Source organism: Gobio gobio (assembly GCF_949357685.1).
Source record: "Gobio gobio genome assembly, chromosome: 6".
In the NCBI taxonomy this organism is placed as follows: domain Eukaryota; kingdom Metazoa; phylum Chordata; class Actinopteri; order Cypriniformes; family Gobionidae; genus Gobio; species Gobio gobio.
The window spans coordinates 8,340,489-8,360,047 of record NC_137102.1 but is presented as its reverse complement, the minus strand read 5'-3'; the positions used below and the strand labels follow the sequence as shown (position 1 = coordinate 8,360,047).

The 19,559-nt window shown below is 40.0% G+C and overlaps 1 protein-coding gene across 2 annotated transcripts in view; it reads right to left on the bottom strand.

Moving 5' to 3' along the window:
• The window catches only part of ctnnd2b (catenin (cadherin-associated protein), delta 2b), a gene marked incomplete at its 5' end in the record, with an annotated part of 123,739 nt that overhangs the window by 23,374 nt on the left and 80,806 nt on the right, over positions 1–19,559 (bottom strand). For both annotated transcript variants that reach the window (XM_079819666.1, XM_079819667.1), the window contains 4 exons: positions 310–427; positions 2,285–2,468; positions 7,554–7,767; positions 9,198–9,330. In XM_079819666.1, the coding sequence (XP_079675792.1) occupies positions 310–427; positions 2,285–2,468; positions 7,554–7,767; positions 9,198–9,330 (649 nt within the window). The remainder of the gene's footprint in view (positions 1–309; positions 428–2,284; positions 2,469–7,553; positions 7,768–9,197; positions 9,331–19,559) is intronic.

Sequence of the window (19,559 nt, the reverse complement as noted above, 5' to 3'; positions counted from 1 at the left end):
TACTCCACAAAGCCAAAAACATTGTGTCCACAAATCCCTCATTAACAAATAGACACAAAAACTTTGACATTCAACATAATACAATGTCATATATCACTATTTTCGATAGACACAAAATTAGATCAAAACTGTTTTGACTGACTAGTAAGAGTAAGATGGATAATTTGTATGGATAAGCACCCAATCCTTGCCCCCAATGCCACCCCACCCCAGTGCCCTTTTTTTGGTTTGGGCCACTGCCCCTCAAAATGTCTGTGCACGGTCCTGTATACAACTTTGGTAGAAAGGCAAGGGAGGGAAAGGTCAAACCTTGCTGTCGATCTCACTGGTGCCCAGGGCTGTCTGGATGACATAGAGCAGCGCATCAGTCAGACCCTCACACTCTCTCATCCTGCGGCGGGCCTCTTCTCCGGCCGAGCTCACATTCCTGTAGAGAACACACACATGCATACAACGTCACACATGTTGTATTATCGACACCGTTGCTTACGCTTTGGCCTTTCTGAGCTTCAAGTCGATACTAAACCAACCAAAGTGCAGATGGTCTTCAACATCACAAGCTCTTTATGGAAATGAGAAGAAACTCACTTTTTTCCCCCCAAGTTCTTTTCACACAGAACAATGTTTGGATAGCAGTGTTTTTAGAGGCGTCTCAGCAGTGTCTCTGAAAAGTCAACTCTGCGATACGAGAAAGTATTTTAACGCATCAGCTTTATGAATCACCAGCTACATGCCTCAAAGCAACAAGCCTAGAATCCCAAGAGCTGGAGCCTCGGGAGACCTGAATCAGGAAGTCTGATCTGAGCAGGGCCTTATTCGAAGGTGCTTGTGAGAAATCAAAGACCACATCCTGTCCTCTCTCTCTCTCTCCAAGAAGCTTCTAAGAGATCTGTGTGTCTCAGGCAGCTGCAGGTGGTGTGGCAACTGTGTCCAACCATTAAATATTCAATCAGACTTCTAGTTCCTCAGCCATCCATGAAGAGGATTAATTATCACGCTGGGCGTAGGGAGCTTAGTCCAGCCATCCAAGAGTGACTCAGCACTTTCTACAATCCTGCTGCTTCAGACCTGAACGCCGATGCGCAGAGGGAGAGAGTATGGTATGTGCATTTAGTATGTGCTATAAATGTAAAGTTTTGTTAATGTCAAGCTGAATTTTAAAGTCAAAAGTTTCTGGGCTCCGAAAGTACAGTACCTGCAGATTTTTTTTTCAGTCTGCAGACTGCAGACGCTTTCCAGTGAGCTCCTAATAGCTTGAGCGATATCAAAATGCACCGTTCCATTTAGTAAGCAAAAAATAGAAAGCAACTGGAAAATATGATATTAAGATGACACAGTATCAACAGCATTACAATGGAAAAGCCTAAAAATGTGCAAATAATGTGATCACATTCATTGCATAGATGCAAATGACAAGGCACAATATACAGCGGTCAAACATATTGACAGCTTTTTAAACCACCCACTAGCAAGATATATAAACATTTGACACTATGCTTTCCCATGCCTGTGTTGTGCCAAATCCAACCCCCCATCCAAATCCTACCCCTTTGGACTCTAAGGAGTAGTTGTTTTTAAAACCTCATCAAAAAACCTGTCACATCATGACCATATTTTGTTCTAGTTCATCAAAAGGCTCAATTGTGTAGAGTATATGCAAGCTAACCGGTTAGCATTAAGCTTAGTTATCAAGCTATATTTATACAAGAATAGGGGCAAAATGAATTGGACATGGGGAAGGTTTTGGCATGCCACCAGGTCCACAGTCACAGTGGACAGAATCCTATTGTTGGATCAGACCAATCCTGGCCAGAATATAATCCTACTAAAGTGGCAGAACGAGCTCCATCACAAACGGAGTCTTAGACCAGCCGAATTCATCAAATGCAACATAATCTATTTATTCAAATCAATTAACTTAAGTTATCAGTTGAAGGGCTCCTAGAAAAGCCTCAGCGCTAATTCACAAATGTGTTTGGTCGACACGCAGAAGCAGAGCCAGCTGTGTACGTTTGCCCAGCGAGACCCCAATATACTGTGGCTTTTCTGAAGGCACACAAATTCATCATACCATGTCATTTTGAAAGACGGAAATTCTGAGGCATTAACATAATATTTGCATAATCACCTAATAAAACAATGTATTGCTTCTAAGTGAAGATTAAGCCTCTTAAGAGCAAAAATAGACACTACAGGACCTTTAAAGCGATGCTGTGCCTGTATATAAATGAAAAACAATAGATTTTGAATAAATACTTGGATTGACATTAAGTAGGAGCTGTACCTGAGGCATCCGGTAGCATTGCGGAGCACCTGTGAGGAATGCAGGTGCAGCTTGCGGTCGTCCTGGTGGGGTGAGGTGTCCCAGCCCGAGTGAGGAATAATGACCGTGTTGGTCAGCACTGCCAGAGCATCCTGAATTATGGGCATCTTCAGAGCATCGCATGAGGACAAGTTCCACAGCACACCTGTGTACAAGAACATCATCTATGAACCAAAAAACGTCTCATCCAGCGGTGAAAAATACATGCACTATATTTATACGCAGATTACAATTTCCCTTCTTCACCGTGAGTTTTTGTTGTGCACAAATACATATATATATATATAATTAAAAGCACTGATTGCAGTAGGCTAAGAACATGCGTTTGAAAATTGCGTGAGGTCTTGGTCAAGAGCCCTCAAGTAAAATCATTTCCGAAGTTTCACTAGTGTCCTTATCAGCTCTTGTTAGTATGAACGTTAGATTGTGTGGTCCAAGCCACATCACAATCAAGACCGAACTGTGAACTGCTAGAATGTAGAATACGGCTAAACTGTGTCTCATTTTGCATACAATTTGTCCAAAATAGAATGTTATAAACGTTGCACCTCTTTCATAAGACCCCTACTTTACACTACTCATTCAAAGGGAACACTTTTGCACATTCTTCCTCCCTGCTGCTAGGGTATTAAAGGGTGTCCCAGCTAATTGCTTATTATAATTGCTTAACCTTATGTTATTTGTTAAATATCACAGACTTCCAGTCTGCCAGTTAAAATACTTAGAAATGTTTATTGAGCACCAAATCAGCATATTAGAATGATTTCTGCCGGTTCATGTGAGTAAAAAGCTTCGCCATCACGGGAATAAATTACAGTATAAAATATATTACAATATAAAAAGTTATTTTAAATTGTAACAATACTCCATATCTTACTGTATTTTTGATCAAATAAATGCAGCCTTGGGGAGCATAAAATACGGAAAAAAACAAAAACAAATTTTAACGTGAGTGTATGTTTGTTCCAAAATGTTCACTATTACGTTTTAACAGAAAGAGCTTATTATAAACACCAAGGAATAGCTGATAGATATTGGCATGCGGCTACACCATGGTTGTGTCCTAATTCACACACACACACAAAAATAGTATGCCAAATGGCAGTGTGCATCTATATTTTAAGTAACAATGCATTTTAACGAATATTAATTGAAATTAATTTTGCTAGATGCTAATACACATAAGCAAGCTCAAACAGCATGCAATGGGGGACTGTGGTATTAAAAAGTAATTTTATGACATACTAGTACGTCTAAAAAGTCCAAATACATCTAATGATGTTGCTACATATTCAGAAGTATGCACTTCGGCATCACCAGCAAAGTACAGACTTTTATTACATGGTAGAAGTATGCAAATCAGAAGGCTGCCAATAAATGTTTGTCTGTCATTTGTTTCGTACCCTCCACTGATGCGAGTTTGCTGTGTGGCATCACCCAAAACGACTGAATGATTATGTGGGATTCTATAATAGCTTTTTTACGAGTTAGTAGTGGCAAGAAACATTTTCCTTACTAGTGTTTCTCAATCCAGCTCCTGGGGGTTCCTATTTGGGTGTCTCACTGCTGTTTAGGTCATTAAATCCAAGGGCTCAAAGTAACTTACTAACTACACTGTAACTACACCATCTGGCTCTAAAAAGCATCTTTCACCATTGACAGCCATGCATTCTCACAAAATAATGATAAAATGATGATATTTTATATATATATATATATATATATATATATATATATATATATATATATATATATATATATATATATATATATATATATATATATATATATATATATATATATATATATATATATATGTAACAGAGTTTGTAGATAAGGGAAGAAAGAGGCAGGAACCGGTGAACGTTCAACAGACTTAAATAAATAAATAAAATGAAAGTAAAAGCGGCAGCCCCTCACGGTCCACTGTCGCATACATGCACAAACGTAAACAAAACACAACTTAAAATCCAGGCCTGGTCCTCTCTCGTCCTTCACCGGTGTCGGTCGTCCTTATTTGATGTTCATTCTCAATCACGCACACAGATCTCGCTCGCTCCTCCCGTGTCTCTCGCTCGTCCACCTCGCCACAATATATATCCTAATATTGTGTTGGTCCCCCTTTTGCTGCCAAAACAGCCCTGACCCGTCAAGGCATGGACTCCACTAGACCCCTGAAGGTGTGCTGTGGTATCTGGCACCAATATGATAGCAGCAGATCCTTTAAGTCCTGTAAGTTGCGAGGTAGGGCCTCCATGGATCGGACTTGTTTGTTCAGCACATCCCACAGATGCTCGATTGGATTGAGATCTGGAGAATTCGGAGTCAACACCTCAAACTAGTTGTGCTCCTCAAACCATTCCTGAACCATTTTTGCTTCTGCAACAATGCTTAGGTAGGTGGTACATGTCAAAGTAACATCCACATGGATGACAGGACTCAAGGTTTCCCAGCAGAACATTGCCCAAAGCATCACTGCCTCCGCCGGCTTGCCTTCTTCCCATAGTGCACCTGGTGCCATGTGTTCCCAGGTAAGCGATGCACACACACCAGACCATCTACGTGATGTAAAAGAAAACGTGATTCATCAGACCAGGCCACCTTCTTCCATTGGTCCATGGTCCGGTTCTGATGCTCACGTGTCCACTGTTGGCACTTTCGGTGGTGGACAGGGGTCAGCATGGGCACCCTGACTGGTTAGCAGCTATGCAGCCCCATACACAACAAACTGCGATGCACTGTGTATTCTGACACCTTTCTATCAGAACCAGCATTGTTCTGTTTGATCGGACCACACGGGCCATCCCTTGCTCCCCACGTGCAACAGTGAGCCTTGGCCGCCCATGACCCTGTGGCCGGTTCTCCACTGTTCCTTCCTTGGACCACTTTTGTTAGATACTGACCACAGCAGACCGGGAACACCCCACAAGAGCTGCAGTTTTGGCGATGCTCTGACCCAGTCATCTAGCCATCACAATTTGGCCCTTGCCAAACTCGCTCAAACGCTTACCCATTTTTCCTGCTTCTAGCACATCAACTTTTTTGAGGACAAAATGTTCCCTTGCTGCCATATATATTCCACCCCTAACAGGTGCCGTGATGAAGAGATAGTCAGTGTCATTCACTTCACCTCACAATGTTATGCCTGATCGGTGTATATCACTATTATTTTTCCTTACATTTCATTTGAAAAGCATGAAATGGACTCGCTACAGTATACAAGGGAGCGCTTTTGTAGGTTCTTCCTCTGTATTGCTCTGCTAGCATGGTGTACACCTCTGTCCCAGCCAATTTAATCTTATCTTATCCTATACAATCTTGTTTGTTAAACATCAAAGAATTATTTATTATGCAGCCACCTGCAGAATAAAGAGTTCTGAGCTCAAACAGGCCCCAGCAGTCACGACAGGATCGTGTCTGGCTTCAGCAATCGGCAGGCGACCGGGGTCTGCGTAGATGTTGCTTGACTGGGGGTTGTTACAGACTGACGAGAGGACTCTTTGTCTTCTGTTCAGAATCGCTCTCTAATTTAAACGCTAATTGTCTTTGAAAAAGCAGAAATGGCTTCTCCCCTCTTTCCAAATGTTTCATCTAAAGTGAATACATGCACAGAGATATGGAGCTGTAATAAGCAAGTGCCACTCAGCTTCGCTCTGCCTATATTCAATTTGAAACATTTTAGTTGTTTCTTCGAGCTCTGGATTCAGGATGACGGTGATCTTTCAATTGATGGACATTTAGATTGCTCACCAGGCTGAAACACAAGGGAGCAACAACATCCTATTGAAGCGTCTCCCAACAATTCAGCATCTGACATTTTTGAAATGCCTCAAAAAGCAAATTGTCGCCCAATTTTTCCGACATCTCTCAGGAACTGTCTCTGTACCAGGAATATTTCTATAGGGGATTTAGAAGAGCCTTTGTCTTTTGTCAATGCGTCAAGACTCATTATACACAATTCCCTAAAGAGGCTATGCCAAGCACTGGTATTATCCTTAATTATTATAGCCCTAACCAATTAGGAGATCATTAACAAATCATTTAATGGGTAGTGGGTCTACAGTAACAAGCGGATGATTCTAGGAGAGCTGATTAACAAATTGGGCCCAATTATAAGGAAGGCCGAGATAGCGACAGAAAGGTCATATACAATACATTTGTATGCTGAACATGCAAAAAAGGTGGTGAGAAAGGAAATAAAGATAGAGCACATTCAAAGATAGGGGGAAGACACCACATCCTAATCCGGCCGCACACAAAAAAGACAAAAAAGTTTTGTTAACACCCACTGTGAAATCTCATTGGTCCAACATCTATTTTCATTTAACTGCGTAATATACTTGAAATATTGTGGCCTTCAAGTGGAGCCGGAAATATTGCAATTACAACATCCAAGCATATGAACGAGTCAAGTCGTATTTAAAAGTGGGAAACTTGCAGTTCTAGATGATACACAAGTTGTCGAGTTGTGATGTTGTAAGAGGCGTGTCGATTTGAAACACTGATCTATGTACAGACTATATAATATAATAACGTCAATATAATAAGTCGGCGTCCTGACGTAGTACCTGGAAGCGCTGCACTGTTTTTACTACATGAATGATGTTGAAGGGAAGAGATTGTTGAATAAAGTTGTTATTTCTGTTGGGGTTTTTTTGGTTGAAGGTTGAACCACTGTAGTCACATGGACTGTTTTAATGATGTCTTTACTATCTTTCTAGGCCAGGGGTGGGCAATTCCAGTCCTCGAGGGCCACTGTCCTGCAGAGTTTAGCTCCAACCTTGATAAAACTCACCTGCCTGTAGCCTTCTAGTAATCCTGAAGACATTAATTAGCTGGTTCAGGTGTGTTTGATTAGGGTTGGAGATAAACTCTGCAGGACAGTGGCCCTCGAGGACTGGAATTGCCCACCCCTGTTCTAGGCCTTGAAAGTTGGAATGGCATTGCTGTGTATGGATGATTCAGAAACCTCTCGGATTTCAGCAAAAATATCTTAATTTCTGTTCTGAAGATGAACAAAGGTCTTGCGAGTTTGGAAGGACATGAGGGTGAGTAATTAATGACAGAATTTTCTTTTTTGGGTGAACTATCCCTTTAAATTGGTGCAAACGTTCTGCAGCTTTTCCTCTTTCAGCGTGGACAAATAAATGACTACTCGCCATTATCCCGTCACGTCAGAGAACAAAGGAGAAGGAATGAGAAACACAAATGCTTAATGTGTCATGAGCACCTGTGAGCAGCTCTCTGATCTCCACATCTGTCGTCTTGCGGAGGAGTCGCACGAGTGCAGGGATCCCACCGCAGTTCTTCAGGGCGATTTTGTTGTCGTCGTTGGCCTTGCCATAAACCAGGTTTCTAAGTGCGCCGCAGGCACTCCTGTGCACGTCAGTCAGACGGTGATCCAGCAAGTCCACCAGCAGCTGGATCCCACCCTGCCTTCGTATCTGATACACAGAGACACACAAATATTAAACACCTGGTAGACATTTTTAGAATTTTTTTATCAATCAACCCTGCAGAGAAGATACATGCATATCCTCAGAATATGTTGGTTTGGATGTTGGTCGCCAGTATGGGATAATGGTTTCTCCACCAGTCTGCTTATCTAGCTTAATCAGCAAGACTTCTTTTGTCAACCAGCTGTATATACAGTACAGTATTGTTTATTTGAGGTCAGTAATATTTAAAAATAATCATAATAATACTTGTATGCATCAATTGAGGATTAAGTTGATCAAAAGTGACAGTAAAAACACTGATCAAAATATATCACAAACATCTTTTTGATCTAGTTTGGCTAGTTTCCACCAAGCAACGGATAAAGCGTTTTCTCCTTGTTAAAAGTTCATAAGCCTATATATTTTGCTATCCTAATTATGCACCGTTATGGTTGGCTGTATATGATTTTTGGTAACACTTTATAATAAGTATACAGTGATAAAGTACTAAATAATAGTAGTAAATAATTGGCAAACTATTAGTTTATAGTTAATATATTGGGGTCTCTATATTGTTAATATACACTATATTGCCAAAAGTTCTTAATTCTAAAAGGGTTTAAAGGAACACGCCGACTTTTTGGGACTTTAGCTTATTCACTGTATCCCCCAGTTAGCTAAGTCCATGCATACCATTCTCATATCCGTGCGTACCATAACTCTGTCTGACGCACCCACCGCTAGCCTAGCTTAGCACAAAGACTGGAGGTAAATGGTTCCAGCTAGCCTACTGCTCAATAAGTGGACCATGGGTGCAGCGGCGCAATGATATTACACAGCACCTGAAAATAGTCCCCAGCACGCTCCCTGTGCAAGCAGGTCGTCATGTTGGTTATGTTGACGGAAATTAGGCTATTTTCAGGCGCTGTGTAATATCATTGCGCCGCTGCACTCATGGTACGGCAGCAAAGTTCCTTGATTATTACGCAGGAATGAGAGTATAGTTCCTAGACATATCAGTCTAGAAAATTGCAACTTTTAATTTTCCGTTGGTCTTAGTACACAATGTAACTATACACATCACAACATGTCAAGAGGAAAATGTTGGCATTATTTTGTCACTTATTGAGCAGTAGGCTAGATGGAGCCATTTACCTCCAGTCTTTGTGCTAAGCTAGGCTAGCGGTGGGTGCGTCAGACAGAGTTATGGCACGCACGGAGATGAGAATAGTATGTATGGACTTATCTATCTCTAAGGCAAGGGTCTCCAAACTAGAATGAGCTAGAATGACACCATACCAGCACTAACCAACATTAACCAGCCTGAACCAGCATGGAAATTCAAATGAAGCTGAAATTTTCACTGCAAGGATTTATAAGTACATAACCCATGTAGAACATGCAGAATAGGTTTGATGTTGGTATGCAGGAGTTACCTCCGATTTGATCTTGTTGTCTCCGAAGCACAAGTGCTGGAGGTAGGCGGCAGCGTTGGACTGTACCGATGGAAACTGGTGCTGCAGCATTTGGATGACCTCCGGCAGTTCAGGATCCCTCCAGCCAAATTCCCTGAAGAGGGAATACACACATAAGTGAAAATGGAGAAGCTTTCACATAAAGAAAACAATATAACATTAAAAAAGCATGTTTGTGAATGTGTCTATCATAAAATATAACAGCATATTTCTCTTATATGGTGTGTAAACATTTATGTTTTAAATTCTCCTCTCTGGAGTCTCTGAATGTATTTCTTCACGATTAATCAAACCGAATGCAACTTTGTGCCAACATCTGCGATCTCCCGCTGTTACATGCACTACTTTTCTCCTTTGAAAAGAGTTAGGTAATACTAATTAACATAGAAATGGATGCCACTAAATAATAAAAACAAATTAACCTCAAAATATGATGACAGTGCTTGTAAGGAAAACAAATAAATAAATAACGCATGAGAAACAAAGGTTTTAACAGCTACCACACGTCAGCGACCGTTTTTTACATTCTGATTTTCGTGCTTTCTGCAGAGGAACGCCAGATCCAGACAATAACATCCTCCTAGAAATGTAGGCTTTATCACGAGTCTCAGTGACAGCTGTGCTATCGCCTGGAGCAGTCCTAAGGTGTATGGAAGCCCACAGGAGAAGATCTGCATTTCCTAAGCTCCTGGGTTCCACAACTCTGCCATTAGAATATCAGTACCAACACCGTGATTTAGGAAAGCAGCAAAAACAAATTCAACATACCATCCAGATGTCTGCTGTGAAAAAGACATGCATACCGCATATAGGCAAGAACATTGTGTTTGACATTCATGTCTTTTTCTCCTTCTCTCTTTCGCAGACCAGCAAACACTGTCTCTATGCTACTACCATGTAAGAAGCTGTCAAACAAGAGGAATCAATCCAAATAATAAGATCCGGTATGAAAGAGATGGGGCGGTAATGATAGAAAGAGAACAAAAGGAAGGATGGAAGAGAAGAGAGGAAAAATAAGACATTGGTGGAGGCAGAGAGAAAATGCAATGTTGCCAAAAAGCAACATGATGGACAAACATTTCTGGGTAAGAGGCACCATGGGAAACATCTATTGTAGCACGTCCCATTTCTCTCTAGCACAACCAGTAAACCTGAGAGGGCAATTGCGGTCATGAAAAGAAGAATGGGATCCATTGGGAAAAGGTCAAAAAGGAGATAATCCTGAAAGATGGGCACTTTGTTTTCACTCACTGTATCTTTGTTGCTTTTTATCATTGTTTAACCTTGAGAAGTGAATGCGTGTTTAAATCACATCTCACTACGCTCCTATGTTGAGGGCTTTGTTCACAAAAATAGGGAACCAAGTACAGCCCATAAACTCTCCAATGCATTAGATGCAATGACAGCAGGCTGTCATAAATCACAGGAGCGGGCTAATTGATAATGTTTGCGTTAATCAGTAATTAAAGCGTAACACAAAAATGGCTGTAAAATGGATGAAGTTTATATGGTAATCAATGTGGCGCTGTCACGCAAGTCAACTCTGGGTTAATTAGTGTAAATAATTTTTTGACAGAAGCTCTAAAATGACTCTGTTAATTAACTAGTGCACTAAAGTGAAATTATTCACTCAATGTTTACCCTGTGCAATTATAGACGGCAATAAAACACAAGCATGGCCCCAATGCTTTACCAGCTTCTGAGTTCATCAAGAAGTGACGTATGTGTTTAGCAAAGCAGAGGCTAAAGCTAGCTAGTTGCTTTGACAGTAAGCAGCTAATGATAATAGACCCTTTTCACATTTCCGGGTTTCTCAGAAGCGCAAGTCGTCATAGTTGGGTTAACTTTTATAGCGGTGAATGAGAGTATACATTAAATATATTGGTAAAACTTTACAATAAGGTTCATTAGCTAACATTAGTTAGCTACAATAGTTAACACTAACTAATAATGAACTGCACTTTTACAGCATTTATTTATCTTTGTTAATGCTAAATTCAACATTTACTAATGCATTATTAACATCTTGTTAATATTAGTGGTAACACTTTATTTTGATGGTCCCTTTTGAACAATATGTTGACTATAAGTAAATGTGCAACTACATGTCAACTAACTCTCATTAGATTATCAGTAGACTGTCTGCTTAATGTCTGCTAACTCTTTATTGTGATGGTCCTCCAACAGACATTCTACTGACTATAAGTAACTTTGCAAGTACATGTCAACTTATTCTAACCCTAACCCTACCAGTCTACTAATACTCTACTAACACTCTACTGAGAATTAGTAGACATGTATGTGCAATGTTATTTATAGTCAACAGAATGTGTTAAAGGGACCATCAAAATAAAGTGAAACCATATTGGTTAATGCACTGTGAACTAACATGAACAAACCATGAACAGCTGGATTTATATTAACTAACATTAACAAAGATGAACTAATGCTGAACAGAGGTGTTGTTCATGGTTAGTTCATGTTAACTAATGCATTAACTAATGTTAACTAATACAACCTTATTGTAAAGTGTTACCAATATATTTTTTGTCCCCATTTGCTCAAATATAAAAAAAAACTCCACAATAGGGATTTCACAACTTTCAAAAAGAGGGCAAAAATAGAGTGAGATTATCGCTCCCATAGACTCTGTATTAGAAACACCCTCACAGCAGCGTTAACTTGTTTTTTTGTAATTTAAAGCAAAAGTAATATAATACAAAGTATTAGTGTTATAAATGTACATACATTAAAAAAAACTTTGCAGGATTTACAATATTGATGAATGTTAAAACGCGTCATCACAGTCTGTGAAAAGGGTCCATACTGATAATGTTGATAATACAACCAATAACATACCACAACCATCTTGTGAATGTGGTACAACAGTTCAATAAATTCAGTTACTGCTGTGTAACTTACATATAAGAGACTGTAAATCTTTTTGCAAGTGAGTAGTGAAACCACAGCAGAATTATATGTTGCTTCTCTGGTGAACACACATTAACTCACCGTTTTTGAACGAAACAAAAATGTATGCAATGAGTCATTTTGGCTTAAAATTCAGCTGCTGCCAGTTTTAGCGGTTCAAAAAAAGTTTGTTATGCTGCTTGATGTTGCACACTAATTATTATCGTAATCATTAACACACTAGTTTGTACCGCAAATAGTTTTACTGTTTACTACACTTCTTGTTATTCTTCTAGTTGTTTACCTATAGTGACTGTTGGAAACTCTTTTCCTTGTCGAAGCAGAGACCAGGAGACGTTGGGATATCTTTCAAGCAGATGTTATTCTTTATCGACACACGCGCTGTTTGGTCGCTGTGTCATCCAAGTCTAACTCAAACAGTCTACACTGTAATTTATACTACATTTTAGGGGGAGGGATACACACAGTAGAGGCGGAGACAATGTAAACAAAGCAATGAAATGTGCCCAGGTAAAGGGACCTGCCCCAGACTCCAATCCTAATCCAATCAGCATAACGATTACAGCCATTAAAGACAAAAGGTGAGAATCTCAGTAATCTGGCTCATTTGATTTACAATGAAGAGAACAGGAACTGGCAGAAATATCCAGCTGGAAACTTTGCATAACAGACTAATGTCATCATCTTTACCTTAAATGGTAAGTACAATGTACTTCCCTTAGTTTCAGATTCTTAAATTTGTAATCCCACATGACTAATCAATTGGAAATTCACAGAAAATTGCTTCCTTCCGCATTGAAATATAAGGTGGATACACAGTCTTGTCTTTTCCAAGATTTCCAACTGCAAGCGAGTTGGTTGTGCCATTGAAGATTTTTTATTAACGTAGAAAGGGAATGGGGAAATATCTCTGGTCCCAAGGCTGTTGAAGAAGTGGGCAGTCAGAGTTGTGCTCTACACCCATAGATAATGCAGCATCACAGCATGAACGAATGCATACATAAGTGATGAGGTCTAAACGTGTAGTAATGATTTAAATGTGCATAGCAGGGGCACTCAGATTTATACGATATTTGCTGCTCTAGAAACAGACTATATCATTTATGATTAAAGTCAGAATAGTAATGGCACCCCGCTCGTCCTCGTTCGCATCATTAAACCTGAATCATTCCCAGCAGGCCAGTCCTACAGGGACACGCACATATGCAGAGTGCAAGCTGCTGCAGCCTGGTGACACTCCCTCCTCTCTGTCAGGTCTGTCACTGGCAGCCAAATCCTTAACCTCCCCATTATGACAATTAATGCCTGGGTGAGGCCACTCCCCCCAGCACAGCTCCAGTCACTGTGACAGGCCGCTGAAGCAGGGACGAACCTACCATTAATCACCAAACATGAATAATCAAACGTCTGCTCAGAGCTCAGGCCTGCAAAAAAACGTCATCCCTTGCCAAAGCCGGAGAAGGATTTGGCTGGGAAATGACTCATTCACGCTACGGAGAACAGAGAGCTCTTTCGTTATGTGCGCTCTCAGACTTGTGATTTCACCCCTCGTGGTCTGATATGGAGAGATGCTGTGGGTGGGTGGCTGGTCTACTAATAAACCGTTTGTCCCTTAAACTTCACCTGCAGGATCCACATCCTACAATTAAACTAAGCTTTGACCTTCATTCCAACAGTCAGAAACGAGACAGGCTCTGTTCCAGAACCTAGTGTGCTGCCTACATAGACAGTATGTTAATGTATTCAATACTGAAATAAAATAAAAAATAAAAAATATTACTTGCAAGTGTGTTTTTGCTAGTTTCAGCCCGATGCAGTTATCATTTTGAGGCAACTGAAAAAGAAAGGGCCATTGACCAACAAAAGCGCAGCATTTTTTGTGTTATTTAAAGGACGCGTTAGTGAAATGCATCTATAGGCGGGTGCACAACGCGCTTACACTCTGCTTATTACACACACAGCAGACGCAGCAGCACACAAACAGTTTTAAATATCAAAAATAAAAGGATTCCTCTCTGGAGAAGAAGCGTCTTTCCATTCACAAATTCCACCATGTAGCGAATCCGCCATGGTGCAAGCGCAACTGGCTTTTAAAGGGAATGGGAGATGAGACTCTGATTGGTTTATTGCACGTTATGCCCAAAACACACCCATGACTCATTAAGAGACTCGGTACAACCCTTTTGGACCGTTAAACTAGCAAAAGTGGATTCGGACACACCATAAGTGCACCATGCACTTCAGACCATGCGCTCAGATCGTTAAAATAGGGCCCTTTATTTTGATGGTCCCTTTGGTCTGTACTATCAGTAACTTTGCAACTACATGTCATCTAACTCTCATTAGAGTATTAATAGACTGTCTGCTTAATATCTGTCACCCAATTGACCAGGGGTGGAGAACATTGATCCTGGAGGGCCACTCTCTTGCAGAGTTTAGCTCCATCCCTAATCAAACACACCTGAAGCTAATCAAGGTTTCAGGATTACTAAAGTTACAGGCAGGTGAGTGTTTTTTTCAGGGTTGGAGCAAAACTCTGCAAGGCCCTCCAGGATCAACGTTCCCCACCCCTGCAATATACATCCTACTGACTATAAGTAACTTTGCAAGTACATGTTAACTTATTCTAACCCTAACCCTACCAGTCTACTAATACTCTACTAACACTCTAATGAGCGTTAGTAGACATGTAGGTGCAACGTTACTTATAGTCAAAAGAATGTGTTAAAGGGACCATCAAAATAAAGTGAAACCAAATACAAATATAGTCCTAAAACCCAGAAACGAGTAAACATGTTTGAACTTCTGGTTTCACTGCCCCGAAGTCAATGTTTTTTTTTGAATGGGTTAAGGTTAAATGCTTGAAATGAGGTCCGTGGTTAACCCAAGCTCAAGATATTTACACGTTTTCTTAAACTACATAAAATACACCAGAATTAACCAATTTTTTTAAAGATTCACTAGTCCACTTTTACAGCCTTGTTGTGTTTACTCACACTCCAGCTAATAATTCTAACTCAGACTTTCCAACTTGAAGATTTTAAATATAGATTGAAATTGTTGTCTGAAGCTTAAGCCCCGTTTCTACCGAAATTACCCGGAACAATTTGTACCAGGAACTTTTTTTTCAGGAACTTTTTTTCCCCCAGACCTGCTACTGTCTGCGTTTCCACTGCGGTCTAAAGTATCGTGAAGATTAGGCAAATTAGTCCAGAGACGTGGGACTGCGCGCGTCTGTTCCTCCCAGTCAGCGACGGACAGTAATCACTTTCGTGCAACACTGTCTGCAACAATAACAAGTATGGAGGAGATGCAAGCAGCGCTGCTTTTGCTAGTTATGTATTGGTTTGCTAAAGAGGTACTTAACAAAACGGCGGAAAAGAGACAAGCACTGATACTAAAGCGTATTATGAAAGCTCGTAAAGCTAGATTTAAAATAAGACAACGTATGTTATTATCAGCTATTACAGACATTGACCGTGCGATTGCTGAGACAACGCGCGCCATCGGACAGAAAGAGCAAGACTGATATTTACTGAACGCAGAACGAACCTCGCAAAAGACTTTTAAAAATGCCGGTTGAAATAAAATGCTGCGTGGAGTCAACCAATCAGCACGTTCAGCGCCCAAGTCCCACCCCCGAAAGTTCCCGAACTTTGAAAAAGTACAACCTCGCGAGCAGGGCCGTTTGGAGGGGGAAATATTTACCCGGAACTTTATTTAGACCCTGGTTCCTGTGGTCGAAACCAGGGCTCTGAACCGGTTCAAGGAACGAAAACGAAAACCGGAAACGAACGAAATTTTAAGAGGAACAAAAACGAAAACGAAATCAAAATCAATTTGAATCGTTCTGAACAGAAACGTTAATTTGAAATTACCATTAACCGATTAATAACGTTATTTTATCGTTCTCTTTAATATTTTTATTTGGCAGTGACCAATCATGAATAGAGTAGCTACAGCATGTGACGTTGACGGATCAAGCGTGAGTGAAATGCCCGCGCACCATCATCTATGAATCTACCGTCAGTGCAGACTCAGAGCGCGCATGCCTCAAGTACATTTCTTTCCCCGCAGAGGTCTACAATGAAAGCGCAGGTATTGGAGGACATTCTTTTCGAAAGTTTAAATAAGCAGTACGGACTTTAAGCTCAAATAGTCGGATTTAGGCTAGTTTGTGGATTTCGTTTAAGCCTATCCAAGTAGGTTACTAGCATCTATCAAACATTTTTCCTATAGTCTTTCAGATTGCCAATACAGGTCAATGTTTTCTATAGACGGCTGATGCTTCGTATTAAATGGTATATTGTATTAAATTATCAAGCTTTATTAGCTGACTGAATTTGATTATGTGATGCAAGGATGTGTTGCGCAGTGTTTGAAATTACCAGTTGACGGTGCATTAATGGTTATCCAGTTTATTTATTCTTTATTTATAAATTTTTTAAAACAAGTCGTGTTGAAAAAAAGTTATGTAACGTTACAAAGAATGTTATCACTCTTCTGAAAAGAATTAGGCATAAGAGGCCACTTTCGATTGTCTAACGCTCCAAAACAGGTCCGCTGTTTATGCTTTGTAATTAATGCATGTATTTCTGTTGTGGTTTTAAAAATGTTATGAAATAAATATTCAAGTTTAATTACCATGCGTTATATTATTATTGAGTGAAAATAAGTCTATTATACATATTTGTTTAAAGTATAGGCTAAATTAAAATAACGTTATTAACCGGTATTTTTTCAAATCAAACCGTTTTCGGAACAGTAATTTTTAATGAGGAACGCAAAAACGGAAACGCTATAATATCGATTCTGCTCGGAGTGAACCGATTTATATTTTTTTCCGTTTTTAATCCCTGGTCGAAACACACGAGTACCACCCCAAAGTTCCTAGTTCCTGGGGATTTAGTGATGGTGAAGAATCAAACTTTTGTTGGTATTTTCTCCAATAACACAAAAGCCAATGGAAAAATCGTATTGGCTTTTTGTCGAGGGAACCAGGATGATACACTGCATGAAAAGTGGGATTTTCGTCAGTATGTGACACTGTAGATTGCCGTAAAACTTCAGGTTTACGACTGTGCCCGGCAATTTGCAGGCAACAACGAAAACTGACGTAAATTGTCGGAAATTGACGTGGGCCTTGCTTGGCAGTTTTCCCCCCATGACCGCCCCTCCCCTTAATTCTAGGGGAGGCTTTATCATGTAAATGAACATGCTGTGAGCTACACATACTATATTCTGGATTGGCTTACAAAACTACGTCATCCCTGCAGCACTCTCTATTTGTGTGGTGCACAGAGTTGATGCCTATGGAGAGTGTTCGAAATTGTGAGATTCTATGACTGTTAGGATGCTGCCTATATATGCAGCGAAGCTGCTCACTAGGAACAACAAAGAGAGAGAAAAATATTGGTCTTGTTGTCCATGGATTTATAAAAGGTTTGCTAAGCATGCAGCCTGAAAATCCTTCAGCAGAGGTTGATGTAACATTTGAGCACTCACTGGATTGAGACAAACTCTCCTGTTTGTGACAGCTCTTTGTTTGGGCTTTTGTTCTGGTTCAGTCAGGTGAGCCTATCTTTCATCCCCATAGCTGAAATATTAACACCACAAAACCCAGCTTCATGTTGCAGCGCAACAGCTGAAATAACCCACGAGGCCAGAGGAAGAAGAGGATAAGCCCCTTGTGGACCACTGAATGTTTCGTGGCATTAAAAAAACAGCCAAATAAAAGCATCATAAATTATGCATTCAAGATGCTTGACTGAGCATGATTATTAGAAATAGAGCTAATGGATTGAAATTTTGAAAGGGAGGCAGCAGAGTTAAATCTAATATAGTTTTTATGTGAGACGCACACATATCCAAAAAGTAAATGTCAGTTTATTGGTGAGCAGCTAATCACCAGCATACTATGATAGGACTTATTCTATTAATAATTTTTTTCTTCATGTAATTCTGGGCTATCCAATAAGACAATAATTATTTTCATGTTATGGGCAATAAACGATAAATGACTAATATTATTAATGTATACTACTATGTAGTATAAAAAAAAGCATAAAATCAATAGTTTGAATGCATCATATCCAGATGCCGCCCATGCTGCTGAGAGTGATGTATAGGTGAATATGTAAATATATACTGCAAGCTTTCCTCTCAATAACAAAAATGACAGCGGTGAGAAAACAGCAGTTAAGAAAGCATCTGATCATAGAGATGTGGATATGTTTGCACCAGCTCTGCAATTCACCGGCCTCTTACCAACAGATGAAAAAAAAAAATTAAAATTACACTGTTATTGTAGTTTGATTATAAAGTAGGCTTATGTTTGAGAATATAGACTATATAGATCTCAGACTGTCATCCATAAAAACCCCCTGACTCTATAGGTCATTTTTCAAGCACCTTATTACGACCTTTATTTACGTTTTAAAGTCATGCGCCCTCTAGCTGGCGTAAAAATAACGACAGTATCGTGTTACGTCTGTCACGTATGACTGTCATTACCAATCAAAATGTGTGTTCATTTAAATGCAATGTGTGGACTTTTTACCACCATTTGTCATATTTCCATTTAGCAAAATTAATTTTTTATTAACAACTACACCCAACCCACCCCTAAACCTACCCAGTGGTTTATAGTGCATATACACTTTATGAGCACATGCGTTCCCTGGGATCGAACCCACGATTGCATGATCACATGATCTTGTATTTTGCAAGCTCTATCAATTGAGCTACGCAAAACCCGAAATATGATGCAAATAAAAGGAAACAAAGCATTAAAAGGAAAGTGTCCTGTTGTCGATAGGGGTACAGCTTTAGTAAACGCTCCTATGGGTCGTATTTCATGAATTAAAATGAAAGTGTCCAGTTGTTGATAGGGGTGCAACTTTGGTAAACGTTCCTACGGGTCGTATTTCATAGAAGTGACAAACGACCTATATAGGCATATTGGTTGGAGGACATGTTGATAGATCTGGCTATGTGAGACTGTAGTTTGAATTAATTCCTTTTCTTAGCATGACACATTGACATTACAGTACAGAACAGCTCTTTTGGCATTATCATGAACATTGTGTAAGCTTTGTTTCATGTGTCATTGAATAGAAGAGAGGCTCTCAAGAGCGCATGTAAACATCAGTCGACAGGCTTTCATAGACAACCTAGGAAATTAGGCAAGGTCTTATTCGTTTTTTAAGTTGTTCACACATTGGCAATAAAAATAAAAATCCTTTAACAATGCACTCAATTAGCCTGTCCCCTATCATGTCTTGCTCATAGACAGAAGTGGCATTGCTAAGTGCCAAATGTTCAAAGTGTGTGCAGCGCCAACATAACAGTCACACTGCAGGCCTGTTTGTATGCCATACAACTAGCTTCTGG